Source organism: Harpia harpyja, chromosome W (genome assembly GCF_026419915.1).
Source record: "Harpia harpyja isolate bHarHar1 chromosome W, bHarHar1 primary haplotype, whole genome shotgun sequence".
NCBI classification, from domain to species: Eukaryota; Metazoa; Chordata; class Aves; order Accipitriformes; family Accipitridae; genus Harpia; species Harpia harpyja.
In genome coordinates this window covers 11,019,183-11,039,080 of record NC_068968.1, presented here as the reverse complement: position 1 = coordinate 11,039,080, position 19,898 = coordinate 11,019,183, and the positions used below count along the sequence as shown (strand labels likewise).

Sequence of the window (19,898 nt, the reverse complement as noted above, 5' to 3'; positions counted from 1 at the left end):
CATGGAGGATTGTGTCCCATGGGAGCATGCTGGAGCAGGGGAAGAGCGTGAGGAGGAAGGAGCAGCAGAGACAACGTGTGATGAACTGACTGCAACCCCCATTCCCCTTCCCCCTGTGCCACTCGGAGGGAAGAGGTAGAAAAATCGGGAGTGAAGTTGAGTCTGGGAAGAAGGGAGGGGTGGGGGAAAGGTGTTTTTAGATTTGTTCTTATCTCTCATTACCCTACTCTGACTTTTGATTGGCAATAAATTAAATTAATTATTTCCCCCATTGAAGTCTGGTTTTTTGCCCATGATGGTAATTGGTGAGTGATCTCTCCCTGTCCTTATCTCAATCCACAAGCCTTTCATTGTATTTTTTCTCCCCCTGTCTAGTTGAGGAGAGGGAGTCATAGAGCAGCTTGGTGGGCAGCTGGCATCCAACCAAGGTCAACCCATCACAAGAATACATCACTAAAAATAAGATTGTGAGATCTCCAACAGTCTTAGAATCCCAGTTCAGATCTTCCACTTCTTCTCTTCCAAGCACTAAAGCAATACCCTCCTAAATATATTTATTAAAAAAACAAAAACAAACAAAAAAACCTCCCACAAATAAAACACACACACAACCCACCACCCCAAAAACCCCAAACAAAAAACAAAACCCCACCCACCAAACAAAAAAATTAAAAAAACAAAAACAACAACAAACAAACCACAGAAAAAAAAAATCCACAATTTCTTATTCCTGAAACTTGTGTATCTTATAATACAGCTGCACACTGGCAGGCGGGGCAAAAGAATGTTATTTATTCTTTTTATCCTTGTAATTTAAGTTCTTAATCCTCAACAAGATAAGAGTTTGCATTGTACAAAATTTAGACAAAAGATCAACAGCTGATTTCAGTATTGCCTAGAGAGTATGGTATCAAACCTTGTAGTGGGTTGACCTTAGCAAGCTGCCAGACACCCAACCAGCTGCTGCTCACTCATTCCCTCTCCTCAACAGGAGGCAGGGAGAAAATAAGATGGAAAAGCTCATGGACTGAGATAAAGACAGAGATATCACTTAGCAATTACTATCACAGGCAAAACAGGCTCAGCTTGGGGAAGATTAATTTAATTTATTGCCAATTAAAATAGAGTAGAATGATGAGAAACAAAGACAAAACTAAAAACACCTTCCCCCCACCCCCCTTCTTCCCAGGCTCAGCTTCACTCCATTCCTAACTCTCCTACCTCCTCCCCCCCCCACAAGCAGCACAGGTGGGATGGGTAATGGGAAATCACAGTCAGCATGGGTCCTCCACAGGCTACAGTTCCTGTCAGGAGAACCTGGTCCTGCATGGGCTCTCCACAGGCCACAGTTCCTTCAGGGAATATCCACCTGTTCTGGCTTGGTCCCCTCCTATGGGCTGCAGAGAAATATCTGCTCCAGCACCTGGAGCAACTCCTCCCTCTCCTTCTTCTCTGACCTTGGCATTCACATAATTGTTTCTCACACTTCCCTTTCCCCCACCATGCAGCATTTTGCCCTTTCTTAAATATGTTTTCAGAGGCACCACCAGCTTCACCAATTGGCTCAGCTTTGGCCTGCAGTGGGTCCATTGCGGAGCCAGCTGGAACTGGCTGTCCCCAGCACAGGACAGCACCTGGCCTCTTCTCACAGGGGCCACCCCTGCAGCCCTGCCACCAAAACCTTGCCACATAAACCCAATACAATCCTGCAAAAGCTTTAGCCAGTCATTAGGACTAGAAGAGAGACAAGTATCTCTCCAAATCATAAAAGTGGAAAATTCAGAGATTCAAGAAGTCTTTTTAAGCAAAACTGGACTACAAATGAAAAAAAACCAAAACCAAAAAAACCCCTCCACCACACACAACAACAAAAAAACCACACACATACCTGAGCTGGAAATATTCACCTGGTCAGCTTATGCCTACTAGGAAGTATTAATTGCAAGTTTTAAAAGCACTGAAAAGGAAGAGATCATCTTCCAAAAAACTTTTAAATACACTTTGGAAGAGAAAGGGCAGCAACATTTACCCTACGGTGGGTGTCTAGTATCAGTTTGAAGTCAAGTCTACATAATACCTCCTATCAGTATTCCCCCCTCCCCCCCCAAACTCCTAACTTTTCAGTACTTTAATTTGTTGCTTATAAAAATGGTTTGATACTGAAATTGTTTTTTGAGTAATTCAAAGTCAGCTTTGTACCTGTTTTAAAAATGAAAAATTTGGTCCTTGGTTGAGGTAGATGAACAGGAGGCTAAAACATGTTTCACAACTACCACAGACACTCTCCTTCTCATAAGGGAAAGAATATAGCTACTTCAAGACTTATGAGGAAGTTGCTAATATGTAGTGGAACCTTGCTGAACTAAAATTAGGTAGTCTGAATGCTTGAATTCAGTATGCATTAACCAAGCATTGCATTTGTAGAGTACGTATTTATTTTTAGTAATTTGGCAAAGAGAAACCATAAGTTAATACATACTTTTAACAAAGTCCTCCCTCTCAAATTTTCATTATTCCAAATGGGGACCTACTCCCAGAGTTTCTTTCCACCATGACTATATTATATTTAGTGTTAGACTTCCACAGCTTAAGGGAAGAGAATTTTTTAAAAAATAATAATAATAACCAGCTTCAACAAGACTTGAGTACTTAATCCAAGTCAAGTTTTGCCATATGCAGGTACTCTCCTCATCACAATATTTTTTGCTTCTCTAAAAAGACAAGTTTTCTATTGCTTCAGTCCAAAACTTTACAGATCCAAAGTGAATGCACAAAAGCATATTCTCTCCAGTTGCCTGCATCACTACTTATGTAGTAAAAAGATACAATCTTAGAGTTTTGAAGTTGCATAATTTCTAAAACATACTAAGGAACTATTTCTTCCTTAAAATTCAGTACAAGGATAAGAATGAAGTGACCCTTACTGAACTTATGGCATTTTTCCACAATTCTCATACATGTAATCTTTTCTTTATACAGAGCTAACACAGTCCTTCTCAAGAAGATAAGGCTATTAGAAAGATCATATCTTTTTAAGCAACTGAAGTACAATACATCAACTTACCAATACACCTTTTATCCAGCCAAACTTGACTATTCCTTTGCTATCTGGTATATAAGTGGCAACTGCTTCCCCAGTTGGCATTCCTTCCTCTCTATTTGCATAGCCTTCTTCAAAGGGCTCCTAGGAAAAAGGGAAAATGTTTAGCTTTTATGAGCTTAACTGAATATAGAGGGAATTTGATACTCAGATTGCAAGAAACCTTCTGCTTGTGCAAACAGAGAAAAAAAATAAAGGATGGCAAGGCAGAAGTTACCAAGGCTTTCCTTTATGTTCCTTGCATGAGAGACAACCCATGGATTTCAAGTAATGTGAACAAAATTTACAAGGACAACTTAGGTATTCCACTTCAGTTAATTCAAACAGATAACAGTCAGAGTAATAAATATTTTTAAGAGTCAGTTCTAAGGCCCTAACAAACATCCAGCCTTTTAAAAAAAAAAAAGTTACAAGATTTCACATGCAGTGACTTTCAATAGTACAGAAAGTTTTATTTCTTAATCTGAAAGCATACACTGTTCTAACACAAACTATTAGTCTCAGCTACAGCATTTCCTGTAGTCCAGGCTTGGCTGTTATTTGATCATTTTTTCAGGAAATAGTTTATTTACTTCCTATAGACTATTCTACTATTCATTATAAGACAATGCTGCTAGAAAGGAGGGTGGGAAAGTGGCATTTCAGGGAGAAGGAAGGAAGACAATCTCTTCCCAAATGTTATTCCCTGTTTAGAAGGTAAGGGTGACAGATACAAAAAACATCAGTCCCACCCACAAAGACCAACTTGTGACATTCCATTGCAATTCAACTCTTAGCTTTACAATGTAGAAGTCTTGACTGTCTGACATACCTAAAAGCTCAGCAAAACAAAACTGCCTTTTGAAGAGCAAGCGAGCATGCAACATGTTTTGGGGGTTTCTTTGTTGGGTTGGGTTTTTTCCCCCCTTATGTATTTCCTACACTTGCTGTAAGAAATCTTCAGGAAGCACTCTAGGCAAAGTATATTAGTTATCCAAGGCAACAAGTATAATGAATGAATACACTAAAAGAGACCCTGAATACCATTTAGGGAATACTATTCAACAAACTAGCTCAAGCAGTATTTATGAAGCAGCTTGCATCCCAGGGGGCTTAAGATATACTTAAGCTATTAGAGGCTCAACCCCAAAGAGGAATCCCAAAGAGCACAGAGTCCAGAGGAAATATTTATAGATCTATTACTTATGGAAGGTGTCAACCATATTTCCTCACAATTAGAAGCAAATATACAAACAAATAATTTATAAAAAAAAAAAAAGAATCAGATCATGTCACCGTTATCCAAAGGTCACTAGCACAGATTCACATCAGTGTTTCTCACATGTACCCTGTGTTATGAAGTTCTCAAAAACATATACCTGCAACACATCTAGAGATACTGTGTGGCATAAGCTTTCCACTACTAGGCAGAATCACTATAAGTTTACACATCTTTACCTTTATGAGATAGCTTTCTTAAATGGTAGGTCTTGTCTCCAGGAGGGAGAAAAAGAACAGGTTATATACCTTAGAGGACCAAAAGAAACATCACCGGAAATTACCCAGTTTGCTGAACTGTAAGTCTTCTGAATAGGAAAGAACTAATGGCTGTAACTTCTTGGGAGTTCTGCACAGCCTTTGACCAGCTGATTATCTGCATCTAAATATCCAAACTTGAGCCAAATCAAGTAAGAAATACTGTATGATCCATTTAGAGTGGGGAAAAATGGTAAGGACCAAGAAGAGAATTGAAATACTGCTACATTTAAGGTTTTTACATAGAATTAACTCTAGCATTCATATGTCAAGAAGAAAAATTAACTAACTTTTCTTTAATACATACAGCTACAAGTCACTTGCCAGCTGAGCCTACATTGACCTGCCTAAACCAGAACTGAAGAGACTGAAAACCCCCTATTAAGGCTTCTTACCCAATTCAGACACACTTAAAGTTCACAATAGAAAATAATGAGTCTACATATTGCCCTGCTCTGATATCCTTGATTACTCTTCCTTCAGATGGATGACATTTCCTCCAAATGCAGGAAGATGCAATTATCAAAACTCTTTCTAAGTTTTAATGTCTTATTAAATGCATTATTAATACTTTATCACCTTGTCTGATAACTTCCCTTATCAGACACTGCTGTTTTCAACAAAACTTACCAGAAGCTTCCCTCCCCTTCTTCCCCCACCCACTGCCAAAAAAATTGTAGGAAAAAAGATACATTAAAGCAAAGGACAGATTAAGCACATAAACAGAAATTTATAACCCAGGCTCTTCTGAATCGAAGAATGTTTCTTTGATAGTTGAGTTTCCACAGCCATAAACACCTCTGAAGGCAATTAAACAGAATAAGATAGCTTCCCACAGCTGTATAGATGGAAAAGCCTGACATTCCCAGTGCCACCAGTTTCCTTACTAACTGAAGAATCCTCTTTAAACTCCCCCTAGTGCTACTAATCAGAGCTAGTGTATTAACGAACTTTACAGATCCCTATAAAGACATTTCCACTCCCTTAAATAAAATACACTTATTGGCAAACAAACAAAATATATCTAGAAAGATCAAACTTGTGATTTCTATGACTACAAAAGTCAAGCTCTGATATCTCTGAACTCCACACAGAGGAAACAAGCTTTGATAGTACAGTGCTTACAGTTAGTGATGATGTGGTTGAGAGCCTCTGGGTGAGGATTAGGGGCATGGAAAACAAAGGAGATGTTGTAGTGGGTGTCTACTACCGATCACCCAGCCAGGATGTAAGCACTGATGGGTTATTCTATAGGCAATTAGGAAAAAATCTCTGGATGGGTAGCCCTTGTCCTTATGGGAGATTTCAACTGCCCAGACATCACCTGGGAATATCATACTGCTGTGACGAGCAGGTCTTGGAAATTCCTGAAGTCTGTAGGAGATAACTTCTTGTCAGAGGTACTCAGGGAGCCAACTAGGAAAGATGCCCTCCTAGACTTGCTATTTGTGAATAGAGAAGGAATCGTGGGGGATGTGTTGGTAGGTGGCTGTCTTGGCCACAGTGATCATGAAATGGTTGAGTTTAAAATTTTCAGCGTAATGAGAAAACAGGACAGCAGAGTTGCTACCCTGGACTTCAGGAGAGCAAACGTTAAGCTATTCAGGGAGCTACTTAGCAGAGTGCCCTGGGAATCTGCTTTTGAGGGCTTAGGAGTCCACGAGTGCTGGTCAGTCTTTAAGAACCACCTTTTAGAAGCACAGGAGCAGGCAATTCCAGTGTGTCGTCAGTCAAGCAAGCGGGGCAGAACACCAGCTCGGCTGAACAGGGAACTCCTCGTGGAGCTCAAGAGGAAAGAGAAATTGTATGATCTCTGGAAGCGAGGTCAGGCTTCGCAGGAAGATTACAGAGCCGTGGTTCGTATATGCAGGGAGAAGACACGAAAGGACAAAGCTCAATTAGAGTTGAAACTGGCCAGTGTTGTGTCAGATAACAAGAAGGGCTTTTTTTAAGTATGTTAATAGCAAGAGGAGGTCTAAAGAAAACATTGGACCGATACTTGTTGAAGACGGTCATCTGACTAATAGGGATGAAGAAAAAGCAGAGGCATTCACTGCGTTTTTTGCCTCAGTCTTTAATAATACTCATAGACCTTGGGCTGCCCGGTCCCCTGAGTCAGAGGACCACAAGTGTGGGAACAGTGACCTTCATTTGTGGACAATGAAATTGTAAAAGGGACCAGCTGTATCAGCTGAATGTTCACAAGTCCATGGGGCCTGATGGGATTCATCCCAGAGTACTGAAGGAGCTAGCAGATGTTATGGCAGGACCCCTCTCGATCATCTACCAAAGGTCTTGGGAGTCTGGGGAGGTCCCTGCTGACTGGAAGCTAGCCAATGTTATTCCAATCCACAAGAAGGGCGTGAGGGAAGACCCAGGGAACTACAGACCTGTTAGTCTAACCTCAGTTCCTGGAAAAATTATGGAGAAGATCATACTGGGTACTATTGAAAGGCATTTAAAGAATAATGCAAGCTGGGTGAAAAACTGGCTGGATGGACGAGCCCAGAGGGTTGTGGTGAATGGGGTGAAATCCAGTTGGCGGCCGGTCACAAGTGGTGTTCCCCAGGGCTCGGTGTTGGGCCCTGTTCTGTTTAATATCTTTATCAATGATTTGGATGAGGGGATTGAGTGCACCCTCAGCAAGTTTGCAGACGACACCAAGTTGGGAGGCAGGGTCGATCTGCTTGAGGGTAGGGAGGCTCTACAGAGAGATCTGGACAGGCTGGATCGATGGGCTGAGGCCAATCGTATGAAGTTCAATAAGGCCAAGTGCCGGGTCCTGCACTTGGGTCACAGCAACCCCATGCAGCCCTACAGGCTTGGGGAAGAGTGGCTGGAAAGCTGCCCAGCAGAGAAAGACCTGGGCGTGCTGGTTGACAGCCGGCTGAATATGAGCCAGCAGTGTGCCCAGGTGGCCAAGGCGGCCAACGGCATCCTAGCCTGTATCAGAAATAGTGTGGCCGGCAGGAGCAGGGAGGTGATTGTTCCCCTGTATTTGGCACTGGTGAGGCCGCACCTCGAGTACTGTGTTCAGTTTTGGGCCCCTCACTACAGGAAAGACATTGAGGTGCTGGAGCGTGTCCAGAGAAGGGCAACCAAGTTAGTGAGGGGCCTGGAGCACAAGTCTTATGAGGAGTGGCTGAGGGAGCTGGGGCTGTTTAGTCTAGAGAAGAGGAGGCTGAGGGGAGACCTTATAGCTCTCTACAACTACCTGAAGGGGGGTTGTAGCGAGGTGGGTGCTGTTCTCTTCTGTCAGGTGGCTGGAGATAGGACGAGAGGAAATGGCCTCAAGTTGCAGCAAGGGAGATTTAGGTTAGATATTAGGAAAAATTTCTTTACTGAGAGGGTTGTCACACATTGGAATAGGCTGCCCAGGGAAGTGGTTGAGTCACCATCCCTGGAGGTATTCAAAAAGCGCGTAGATGGGGTACTCCATAACATGGTTTAGTGGGCACGGATGATGGTTGGACTCGATGATCTTGAAGGTCTTTTCCAACCTAAATGATTCTATGATTCTATGATTCTAAGCCTCAGGCACAGTCAACATGGGTTCACAAAAGGAAAGTGCTGTTTAACTAATTTGATTAATTAATTAACTAATTTCCTTCTATGATGAGGTCACCCGCCTAGTGGATGGAGGGAAGGCGGTGGATGTAGTTTTTCTGGATTTTTAATAAGGCTTTTAGTAGTGTCCCCCACAGCATCCTTCTGGACAAGTTGTCCAACTGTGGAATGAGCGGGTTCACGGTGCACTGGGTGAAGAACTGGCTGAAGGGGAGGGCTCAAAGGGTTGTAGTGAATGGGGCTGCATCTGGCTGGCGACCGGTCACCAGCATTGTTCCTCAGGGCTCAATTCTAGGGCCAGTCCTGTTCAATATTTTTATCAATGATCTGGATGCAGGAGTTGAATGCACCATTAGCAAGTTTGCTGATGATACCAAACTGGGAGGTGCTGTTGACTCTCTTGAGGGACAAGAGGCCTCGCAGAGAGATCTAGATAGATTGGAGCATTGGGCTATGATTAATGGGATGAAATTTAACAAGTCCAAATGCCAGATCCTGCACCTAGGATGGAGTAATGCTGGGCAAAAGTACAGATCGGGAGAGGAGTGGCTGGAGAGCAGCTCTGCAGAAAGGGATCTGGGGGTGCTGGTTGACAGCAGGCTCAATATGAGTCAGCAGTGTGCCCTGACAGCCAGGAGGGCTGGCTTCAATACAAACTTCAACAAAGTAGAGTCAAAGGCAGCCAAGTGGTATGCCACAATTGACATTGCTAATGCGTTTTTCTCAATCCCTTTGGCAGCAGAATGCCAGCCACAATTTGCTTTTACTTGGGGGGCGCCCAGTACACTTGGAATCAATTGCCCCGGGGTGGAAACACAGCCCCACCATTTGCCGTGGACTAATCCAGACTGCATTGGAAAAAGGTGAAGCTCTGGAACACCTGCAATACATTGATGACATCATCGTATGGGGCAACACAGCAGAAGAAGTCTTTGAGAAGAGGAAGAAAATAATCCAAATCCTTCTGAAAGCTGGTTTTGCCATAAAAGAAAGTAAGGTCAAGGGTCCTGTACAGGAGATCCAGTTTTTAGGAACAAAATGGCAAGATGGACGTCGTCAGATCCCAATGGATGTGATCAACAAAATAGCAGCTATGTCTCCACCGACTAATAAAAAGGAAACACAGGCTTTCTTAGGTGTCGTGGGTTTTTGGAGAATGCGTATTCCAAATTACAGTCTGATTGTAAGCCCTCTCTACCAAGTGACCCAGAAGAAGAATGATTTTAAATGGGGCCCTGAGCAACAACAAGCCTTTGAACAAATTAAACGGGAGATTGTTCATGCAGTAGCCCTTGGACCAGTCCGGGCAGGACAAGATGTTAAAAATGTGCTCTATACTGCAGTGGGGGCGAATGGCCCTACCTGGAGCCTCTGGCAGAAAGCACCTGGGGAGACCTGAGGCTGACCCCTGGAGTTTTGGAGTCGGGGATACAGAGGATCCGAGGCTCGCTATACTCCAACTGAAAAAGAGATATTGGCAGCATATGAAGGAGTTCAAGCTGCCTCAGAAGTGGTTGGTACTGAAACACAGCTCCTCTTAGCACCCCGACTGCCAGTGCTGGGCTGGATGTTCAAAGGGAGGGTCTCCTCTACACATCATGCAACTGATGCCACGTGGAGTAACTGGGTCGCACTGATCACGCAACAGGCTTGCATAGGAAACCCCAGTCACCCAGGAATTTTGGAAGTGATCACGGACTGGCCAGAAGGCAAAGATTTTGGAATGTCGCCAGAGGAGGAGGTGACACGTGCTGAAGAGGCCCCACTGTATAATAAACTGCCAGAAAACGAGAGGCAATATGCCCTGTTCACTGACGGATCCTGTCACATTGTGGGAAAGCATCGGAGGTGGAAGGCTGCTGTATGGAGTCCTACATGACAAGTTGCAGAAACTGCTGAAGGAGAAGGTGAATCAAGTCAGTTTGCAGAGGTGAAAGCCATCCAGCTAGCGTTAGACATTGCTGAAAGGGAGAAGTGGCCAGTGCTTTATCTCTATACTGACTCATGGATGGTGGCAAATGCCCTGTGGGGGTGGTTACAGCAATGGAAGCAGAGCAACTGGCAGCGCAGAGGTAAACCCATTTGGGCTGCCGCACTGTGGCAAGATATTGCGTCCCGGCTAGAGAATCTGGTTGTAAAAGTACATCATGTAGATGCTCACGTACCCAAGAGTTGGGCCACTGAAGAACATCAAAATAACCAACAGGTGGATCAGGCTGCCAAGATTGAAGTGGCTCAGGTGGACCTGGACTGGCAACATAAGGGTGAGCTATTTATGGCTCAGTGGGCCCATGATACCTCAGGCCATCAGGGAAGAGATGCAACATATAGATGGGCTTGCGATCGAGGAGTGGACTTGACCATGGACACTATCGCACAGGTTATCCATGAATGTGAAACGTGCTGCGGTTGAAGCCCCTGTGGTATGGAGGGCAATGGCTAAAATATAAATATGGGGAAGCCTGGCAGATTGACTATATCACACTCCCGCAAACTCACCAAGGCAAGCGCTATGTGCTTACAATGGTGGAAGCAACCACCGGATGGCTGGAAACATATTCTGTACCCCATGCCACCACCCACAACACTATCCTGGGCCTTGAAAAGCAAGTCTTATGGCAACGCGGCTCCCCAGAAAGAATTGAGTCAGACAACGGGACTCATTTCCGAAACAACCTCATAGACACCTGGGCCAAAGAGCATGGCATTGAGTGGGTATATCACATCCCCTATCATGCGTCAGCCTCCGGGAAAATCGAACGATACAATGGACTGTTAAAGACTACATTGAGAGCAATGGGGGGGTGGGACCTTCAAACATTGGGATACACATTTAGCAAAAGCCACCTGGTTAGTCAACACCAGAGGATCTGCCAATCAGGCTGCTTCTGCCCAATCAGAAATTTTACGTACTGTCGAAGGGGAAAAAGTTCCTGTAGTGCACATAAAAAATATGCTAGGGAAGACAGTCTGGGTTACTCCTGCCTCAGGCAAAGGCAAACCCATTCATGGGATTGCTTTTGCTCAAGGACCTGGGTGCATTTGGTGGGTGATGCGAAAGGATGGGGAAGTCCGATGTGTGCCTCAAGGGGATTTGATTTTAGGTGAGAATAGCCAATGAATTCAAGTGTATGATGTTAATTGCTATATAACCCTGCCACTGTATGTTATCATTACTATAATTGTTATATGCTATATCAATGGGATACAGTAAGAATCATTTAGATCAAGCAAGAATGAACTTTGATAAAACCGAGCGAAGCGCAGTAGTGATGGAACCAGAACTGACTTCAGCATGCAACAATCCAACATTACACACCATCCTCCTGCTGCACTGTGGAATGATTGCTGGAGGTGATTTATCGATATGACACACCCCCTCAAGGGAGGGTGAACCTCCAGGGAGGAATGCAGTGGACTCGTAAAGAATCGGTTCCATGGTAGTTCCCTAAGCAACATAACATAACCTGCAACTTTAGATGTTAGCAACACCAGGGGAGCTTGGTGTGCTGACTCTGAAAAGTAACACGGAGGGCGGAGCGGAGTGGAGACGCTGCGGCCAGGCTCTGTGATTGCAGGGATAGGGAACTGGAACGATAGGAACAAGAACAGTTGGTCCCTGCACTGAATCCACTGAAACAAGGAGGTAAAATAATGGGGGTTCTGTCGACCTAATGCCCTACTACTGATTTATATCACACGTGCCCAGTTCTGGGGTACTGACATGTAACACCATGTCCTTTGGGTGAGCTTTACTCATTATAATATCATTATAATACCAAAACACACCTCCATCCCAAAAGCTACCCACCTCCAAGGTGCAACTTCCCCCCACGGAGCATGCGCTCTGAATTTTTTCTAGCATATACCTTTAAAAGCAAAGCGAGAGAACTTTATACCAATCAAAGTAAAGGTATGTATGACTAGAGTCACTCAAGCTCCACCTAAAAGGAAAAATAGTATAAAAAGACCCAAAAAGAGGAAGACTATTAGGGAAGACACCATCATAGACAAGTCAGGAGGACATTGCTGACTTCTGGGACCAGTCGACGGGCTGAACCTCTCTCCCCCCCCATAGGGACGCCTATTGGTTGAGATTCAAACCCTCGGCTGTACTGAGTGCTTCCCTGGGAAACTTAGAATTCTTTAGAGCTCTTTTCTTTCATAATTTAATGCGCTTGTAGTCGACTGTATTATCAATTGCACGTGCTTTGCAGACAGTGTATTTATCACCGGCAATCCAAAAGAACCTGTACTGTTGCTTTAATAAACTGCGCTGCTCATTAATCTAGTCATGATAGTTCGTTAACGCAACCAAACTCCCTAAGTCTGGTAATTCTCATGCGTTGAACACGGCTAAGCCGAGAGTGCAGTGTGCTATAAGTGCATCCGTCATCGTGATAGTTACGCGACCGGACTTATAGCACTGAATTGGACATTGTTCAGAAACTAAACCTAGCCACCCCCAGCCCCTCTGACACCTGAGGATAAGCTGGAACGCAAGAGGGTTTATTTTCTGCCAAATTCCTTTACCTTTTAACGCAACAGCGCCCAATGTCACCCGCTCGCCACACCGCACTGAAGCCCGATCCTGCTCTGCCAACTGAGCGGACTTTGCACTATCCCTCCTGCCCAGAAAGACTGGTATGACAGATGGAGCCCAAAATCGGGGACTAAATGAACTCAAGGAACATTTTACAGAGATGGCCCATAGACTAAGGGAATGATATCTCTGTGTGTGTATACATATATATATATCTCAAAGGACAGAAAAGGTGATGGTGATTAATTAGGATGTATTGGAAAGTATGGGACCTGAGCATGACGTAAATGGTATAGAATAAGGGGTGGATATTGTCCTGGTTCCAGCTGGGATAGAGTTAATTTTCTTCCTAGTAGCTTGTATAGTGTTATGTCTTGAATTCAGTATGAGAAGAATGTTGATAACACTGATGTTTTCAGTTATTGCTAAGTAGTGTTTATACTAAGTCAAGGATGCCTAGTATATAAACTGAGGGGAGTTGGCCTGGGGGGATCGCTGCTCGGGAACTAACTGGGCATTGGTCGGTCAGTGGTGAGCAATTGCATTGTGCATCACTTGTTTTGTATATTCCAATCCTTTTATTATTATTGTCATTTTATTATTATTATTAGTTTCTTCCTTTCTGTTCTGTGAAACAGTTCTTATCTCAACCCACGAGTTTTACCTTTTTCCTTCCGATTCTCTCCCTCATCCTACTGGGTTGGGGGGAAGTGAGTGAGCGGCTGTGTGGTGCTTAGTTGCTGGCTGGGGTTAAACCACGGCACCCTACACAGGCTGACGTGCAGTCATTATTTGAGGCAGTCTTTACTTCAGACTAGAAAATTAAAATCTGGGAAACAAATCATAGATGGGCCAGTGAAGCACCAGGCACAACCCCATGGCTAGCTAGTGACCCAGGATGGGACCTCAGTTCATCAGCTGATAGAGATATGCTGCAAAGAGTGAAAGGGGGACTGTTAAACTAAGGAAGCAGGAAGGAAAACTGTAAATTGGGCTAAGGTCCGAGAATGCTAGCAAGGTAATGCTGAACACCACTGTGAATGTTATGCCCGATTGGTTAAACAAGTAAGAATGTTTGGAGGAGGAGGAGTCAACCCTGAAAATGAGGAAAATCGAACTCTAATGGTATCTTTCTTTGTAGATCGGTCAGCCCCAGATATTAGGAAATACTTTTCTAAACATGTGCCAGGATGGCAGGGCAAAGGATTGGATGAAATAGTCATCATTGCTACATTTGTATTTAATGGAAGAGATGAAAGACAGCTGAAGCAAAAAAAAGAAAAAACAGGAACAAAAAGCTAGTCTATTGGCAGCAGCATTGAATAGCAGTCCTAGACTAAGGGGGGCAGGGATGCAGAGGTCTTCAAGGCATAAGCAGAGGGAAAAATTTTACATACAGTGGGCCTCAAGGAACAGTAGACTGTTGTAATTATTGTGGACAACGAGGTCATTTGAAACAGGAATGTCCAGTACGTCCAAAGGGCTTCCCAAAAAGACCACTCAATCCTAAGGTGCAACTGAAGTCAAACTCTAGAAGCTTCATGATCACGTCTTCAATAAACACATGAAGACTAGCCATATTTACAGAGGGAAAGCTCCAGAGGAAGTATAGATAGATATTGACATCCACGGGTACACAGGAGTCTGGTGTCCCATCTGAAGTAAATTGTTTGTTTGGGTTTGGTTTTTTTTTCCTACACACCAAAAACATTACTGAGAACAAGAGTGTTTGACACCAGCATCAAGGTTAAAAAAAAAACAACCAACAACCAAAAAACACACACGCAACACAAAAAATACACAACCGATCAACACACCCACACCACGACCACCACACCTCTCTACATCCTCAAGTGTAGATTTACACATCCTTCCTTAAGCATAGGAGGATATGAATACTCTGGGCAAGTTGATGATGAGAGAATGAAAGACAAAAGAGTAAAGACCTCTATTCAGCAGCCATTCAATGTGGCTGTCTCATGATAGACTCACAATGTTCATGTTGCTCGCTCCCAGAAATACTGTAGGCCTTCCTGGCAAGTAATAATCAACATAGTCTGCACCATTAAAAACAAACGAACAAACAAACAAATCCACACAAACCAACCAACCCAAAAACCACACACACACCAAAAAAACCCAAAAACCAACCCACTCACACCACACCCGACACCCAACCAAACCCAACACCACACTCACACCCAAATCTTCCTTTGCCAGGAAATATCTTGTCAAGTTTCCACTTATTCTAGTTAACAGGAAATTTTCTCATTAACGTCTAGTTACAGAAAGGAGGCATGACTTCCTGTACAAATTGCAGATGCAACCAATCTATCCAACTTAAAAGGAAGAAATACATATAGTATACTTCACACCTCAAGAACACATCCTAGCCAGGAAGAACATATGCAATTATCTTTAGAAAACTCACATCCCAGTTCTGGTTCTGATGGTTCACTATAAGTACTCCTGGTTTTGTGTACATCTGTGGTAAGTCCTTTCCAGTTTTAGTCAAGTCTTACCCTTCAGATTTTATAGATCTCTACAGGGGAGAATTAGGACTGTCTGGTGAGGAACATCAGAGCTGGAAGTTTTAACACCGTCCCCGCCCTTCCCAGAACCAAACTACTATCTCCCTTATTGCACCAATGTATTTGATCCTTTCCAGAAGAATCACTGTACTGCAAGTGAAGATCAAAATAGTTATTCATCACTGTATATTGATTGTCATATTCCTTTGGATATCCATTGAGATGGAGAGAAACCACATTTCTTAGGACAACAGATCCAGATTCTGAACACAGGTAGTTTTCATTCGATTATCTGAAAAACATAAGCCTAATACATCTCTAACAGCTAGAGACCTTTCAAGTGTCATACAGTTTTCTTGTTCTCCAGAATGAAGCAGATGCAGCATTTAAATGCTTAAGAGCTGAATCAAACCATATTAGCAAGCTACCTGCATAGCAGTTTTTGCATATTTAAGTATAGTCCAAGAAATACATTGGTCTGTAAATATAGCTAAAAATTCCTGTTTCAGCCTTGCTCAAGAACTTGTTTTCAACACAGGGAATTCCCCAGTCTTATACACACCACCCCAAAAAAGGTTAACTTGAAGAATTTTTACTCTGAAAACCTTCGATTCTCATCCATATCTACAAAACAGAGTATTATGCACTTCCCATTGAAGAGTCAAAGGAGGAGTAATTATATCACAGTATGGCAGCAGTAACCTTATAAAACTTCCCTTTTTAATTAGAAGTCTATTTCTAAGTGTAATAAGTTCATGAAAATTAAATTTAAACTATAGTCATAATAGACTACACAGTCAAGTAATTAAAAAACCCAAACAAAATAAATCAATTAAGCATTGCCTGTATTTTTAATAAGTCACACCACCAACTGGTGGATATAGCTAAAAGCACATTACCATGAGCTAGCACAGAGCTGGTACATTCACACAACACTTGTATTGGCACAAAATTACATTCAGACCAAAGTTGCCAAACTGCCTACAGTTGAAGAGTAAGATTACAAGAAAAATATTCAGGGTTTCTGTACCATGTAAACCCTCAGAATAAGTTGAAACACTAACCTGGCACTGACAGTTATCTTTACAGCCACAACAGATGTTGCTATTGGTTTTGAATTCAAAAACCTGAATAATCTGAAACAAAAAGTAGCTCATTTGAAGAAAAGTTAACTGGCAAAATGAAGATGCAAGAGATGAGCTTCCTTGTTAAAATGGCCTCAGACTGAGACTGGATAGGAATCCCCCCACCCCCCCCCCCCCAATATCCTTAAGTCAGTTAAATTCATCAGACCCACATAATGCATTTTAGGTTGGTTGGTTTGTTTTTAAATACACAGAAAAAAAAAAATTGTAATTTTATCAGGCCTAATCAGCATGCTAAAGTAGAGAAATAAATCAAAGATGTTCCATGTGCTCAAGTTCCAAGAACCAGATAACTTCCAAAATACTGAAAGGCAAACAATTTTAAGGGCAGTATTAAGATTTATGTATTGATTGATTATAGGTAATAGTTAACAAATTAGCATAATAATTGCTATTAAAAAAAATTAAAAGTTGGATTTGTGGCTGCCCATGTTGCTTGAATATTATATTGGGCTTTAGAAAGAGTTCTGAAGGATGCAGTTGAAGATACAGTACACAGGTTTGAATAACTTCCAAGATATTGATCTTGCCAGTCCACTTCTTTACATGAACGTTGTTCTTCAAAAAGAGAAATCAGATTAGACCTAATCAAATAGAGTACCCAAAGGGAAAAAGTTAATCTGAAGAAGAAAATTAATATTCATTCTGTAGCACCTTCCTCAATTCTGAAACAGCTTATGCTGAAAGAAAAACAGCCAAACTAGAGAGAAAACATTGCTGTTCTTTCAGGTTCTTGTCTTAAACTAGTCTTATTGATAGTGACAGTATTATCAGCTAAGATTAGTAAACTAAAGAACATGCTCCACCAAAAGGGTGCTCTAGTTGTACTCTGCTGACAAATTACCAGGCCTTCTCCTGACATTAGTGCTCAGGGTGTCCTCATATGTTTGAGTTACAGCCTAGCCGTGGTGATACTGCTCAATTTAGGGTTAAACATGATACATTGTCCTTTAAGGAGGACCATTACTCAATAGCTTCACTATGCAAGCCTGATTACTTTGTATAAACTATGCAAGCTTTGCTAACCACTACACCCTTGAAGAGGGAACCTAAATAAAGACTGATAAAAGGAAACATCCTGCTCCAGAAGGTGCCGAAGGCCAGATGATTGCCAAAGCAGCATGAACTAAGGGAAAGGTAAAGGCGGCAGGGTGAGATCGCGGCCTCCGACTCAATTCAAGGCTGGAAGAACTTGCCCCACCCTCACGACTGCAAGGAGCACCCATGCTAATTTAAATATAACTGGCCAATAGTAGATGAGATGATGACTACTAACCAATGAATGTAAATTTAGGCGGGTTTTTACTAATAATGTAACAGAATAAATGATACCGAAAAGCCAGTCGAAGAAACTCTCTAAGGCTTGTTTTGGAGTTTTAGAAAGCAGGCATCCTTTATTGCAGCACTGGATGCACAGGGGATAATTCCACCTAGCGTACACGCCACAGCTTCAGCACAAACAGGTTACATGGAGTAACTAATTACATATTAATCAGATTAGTATACATATACATAAAAATTATTGTAACTGATTATCTTAGTACTGCCTACATCCAATCATGTGCAATGGTTCTTCATTTGAGTCAAAGGGCTGCTTTTGCGACCACCGACCCATTTGAAGTTCTGTTGGCTGACCTTCAAGTCTTTGTTCATCATCCTTGTCCTTTGATCTTGAAGCTTAACGCAGTTTCAATCACATGTGGTCAGTTTCAACATTGTTCTCATCTAGCGTACAGGAACATCTAGTCATAAGAGCCAAGAACTGCCAAACTTGAGAGTAACTACCTCTACTAGTTAATTACTTGGCTACACTTTTGTCTATTGTTTCAATCATAGTGTTAGTATAAGATTTCTAATAATTATTTACCAAATCTCACTTTTACAGTCATCTAGCAGCAAACCAGTTTCCACGGCTGGTACAAAATATTAAAATCATCAAAATATTTAGACATACCATACAGAATGTATGGATATATGCTATCATAAATACATTGTATTTCTTTGGTGTGGGGTGCCAGCTTTGTGGAGTCACCACCTGGCACCCATCTCTGCGCAGACATGAAATAAACAAATATCTCAGCTCTGTGTGTAAGACTGGCTCATTGCACACCAGGTATCGAACCCCGCTTGTGGGACAACAAGGGGTTTCACAGTATTGGATCAGGGAACTGACCCAGCTCATCCAGTGATGGATATTTCTGCAGGTTTGGATTTTTTGTTTACTTTCTGTAAGCTAAACCAGTTTCCAGATCCAACTCAAAAGTTGTATAAATACAAATGTCAGCACAAGAGAGCACAAGAGTTTACCCCTTTTAGCAGCAGCCCACAGTTGGGTTGTCAAACTATAACCTGTTCATATTGCTCAGTTATTTCCAGCTTTTCTAGAACAAAACAAAAGCAAAGTAGTAAGAACAATACTAGCAGTTTGCTGAAGAAAGATAATTGAATATTATTGTACAAGTATTTTGGACTTGTTGGGGAATTTTTATGGTACTCTTTGAGGCAAATTAAACACACATTCGTGCTTAAAAAGAAACATATAATGAACAACGCATTGGGCAGAGTCCTACCACAACAAGCTGTTCTACATGGAATCTGCAAAGATGTGTCACAAGCAGATTCCTTATATATACTTGCACCAGCACCAATCCCAAGAGCGGTTGCACCTGGGTCCATCCCCCAGCCCAGCTCTGCTGCCCAAAGGTGGCCCCTGAGCTTGGGCCCTGAGCACTCAAATTCCAGGATGTTCTACAGGACAATGCTGAGGCTGTTTCTTATCTCATCACCCAGGGAAACTTCACTGCCTTACAAGGAGTCCTTCTGTCTCTAGCATTCCTACTTCCAGCTAGTTTAACCCCTTCTTGCAGTTAGGCCCTCCTCCATGCCAGATCATTCCTCAGTCACAAATTACCACTGCTGAGCCGTTACAATTAGAATTTCCCCTTCAGACTAAAGACTCATCACAAAAATCAGATTAGGAGGTTTATACAATGTAAAATTACAAAATAAACATGGTCCTTATAAAATACAAACCCTGGAGGACTAATATGAGTTACTACTGCAAACAGAGCAGTCACTATCACCATCATGGAAAAAAACGTTGTGTGTGGTATCAGGATCAGTAAAGCGAGGATTTTCCACACAGATTATAAAAAGCATTAAGATGTCATTTTACATGATGCTAGTAAAGCCTCATCTGAGTACAGGTGCATAGAGCTCAGTGTTTTTCCAAGAATGATGAATGAGAACAGGTACAAATTAAAGACTTCTACATCATAGACAAGCTGACAAAGTACGGGTTAGATAAGTAGACAGTGAGGTAGACTGAAAACTGGCTGAATGGCCAGGCCTGGAGGGTTGTGATCAGCATCACAAAGTCCAGTTGGAGACCAGTAACTAGCAGTGTACCACAGGGGTCAATACTGGGGCCAATCCTGTTCAACATCCTAATTAATGATCTGGACAAATGAACAAAGTGCACCCTCAGCAAGTTTGCA

General features: G+C 42.4%; 1 protein-coding gene across 6 annotated transcripts in view; it reads right to left on the bottom strand.

The window, feature by feature from the left end:
- The window catches only part of LOC128136116 (solute carrier family 12 member 2-like), a 109,601-nt gene that overhangs the window by 79,354 nt on the left and 10,349 nt on the right, over window positions 1–19,898 (bottom strand). For all 6 annotated transcript variants that reach the window (XR_008233261.1, XM_052775259.1, XM_052775255.1 and 3 more), the window contains exon 2: window positions 3,065–3,184. Coding sequence is in view for 5 of the 6 variants with exons in the window: in XM_052775259.1 (XP_052631219.1) it covers window positions 3,065–3,184 (120 nt within the window). In the remaining variant the exon portion in view is untranslated. The remainder of the gene's footprint in view (window positions 1–3,064; window positions 3,185–19,898) is intronic.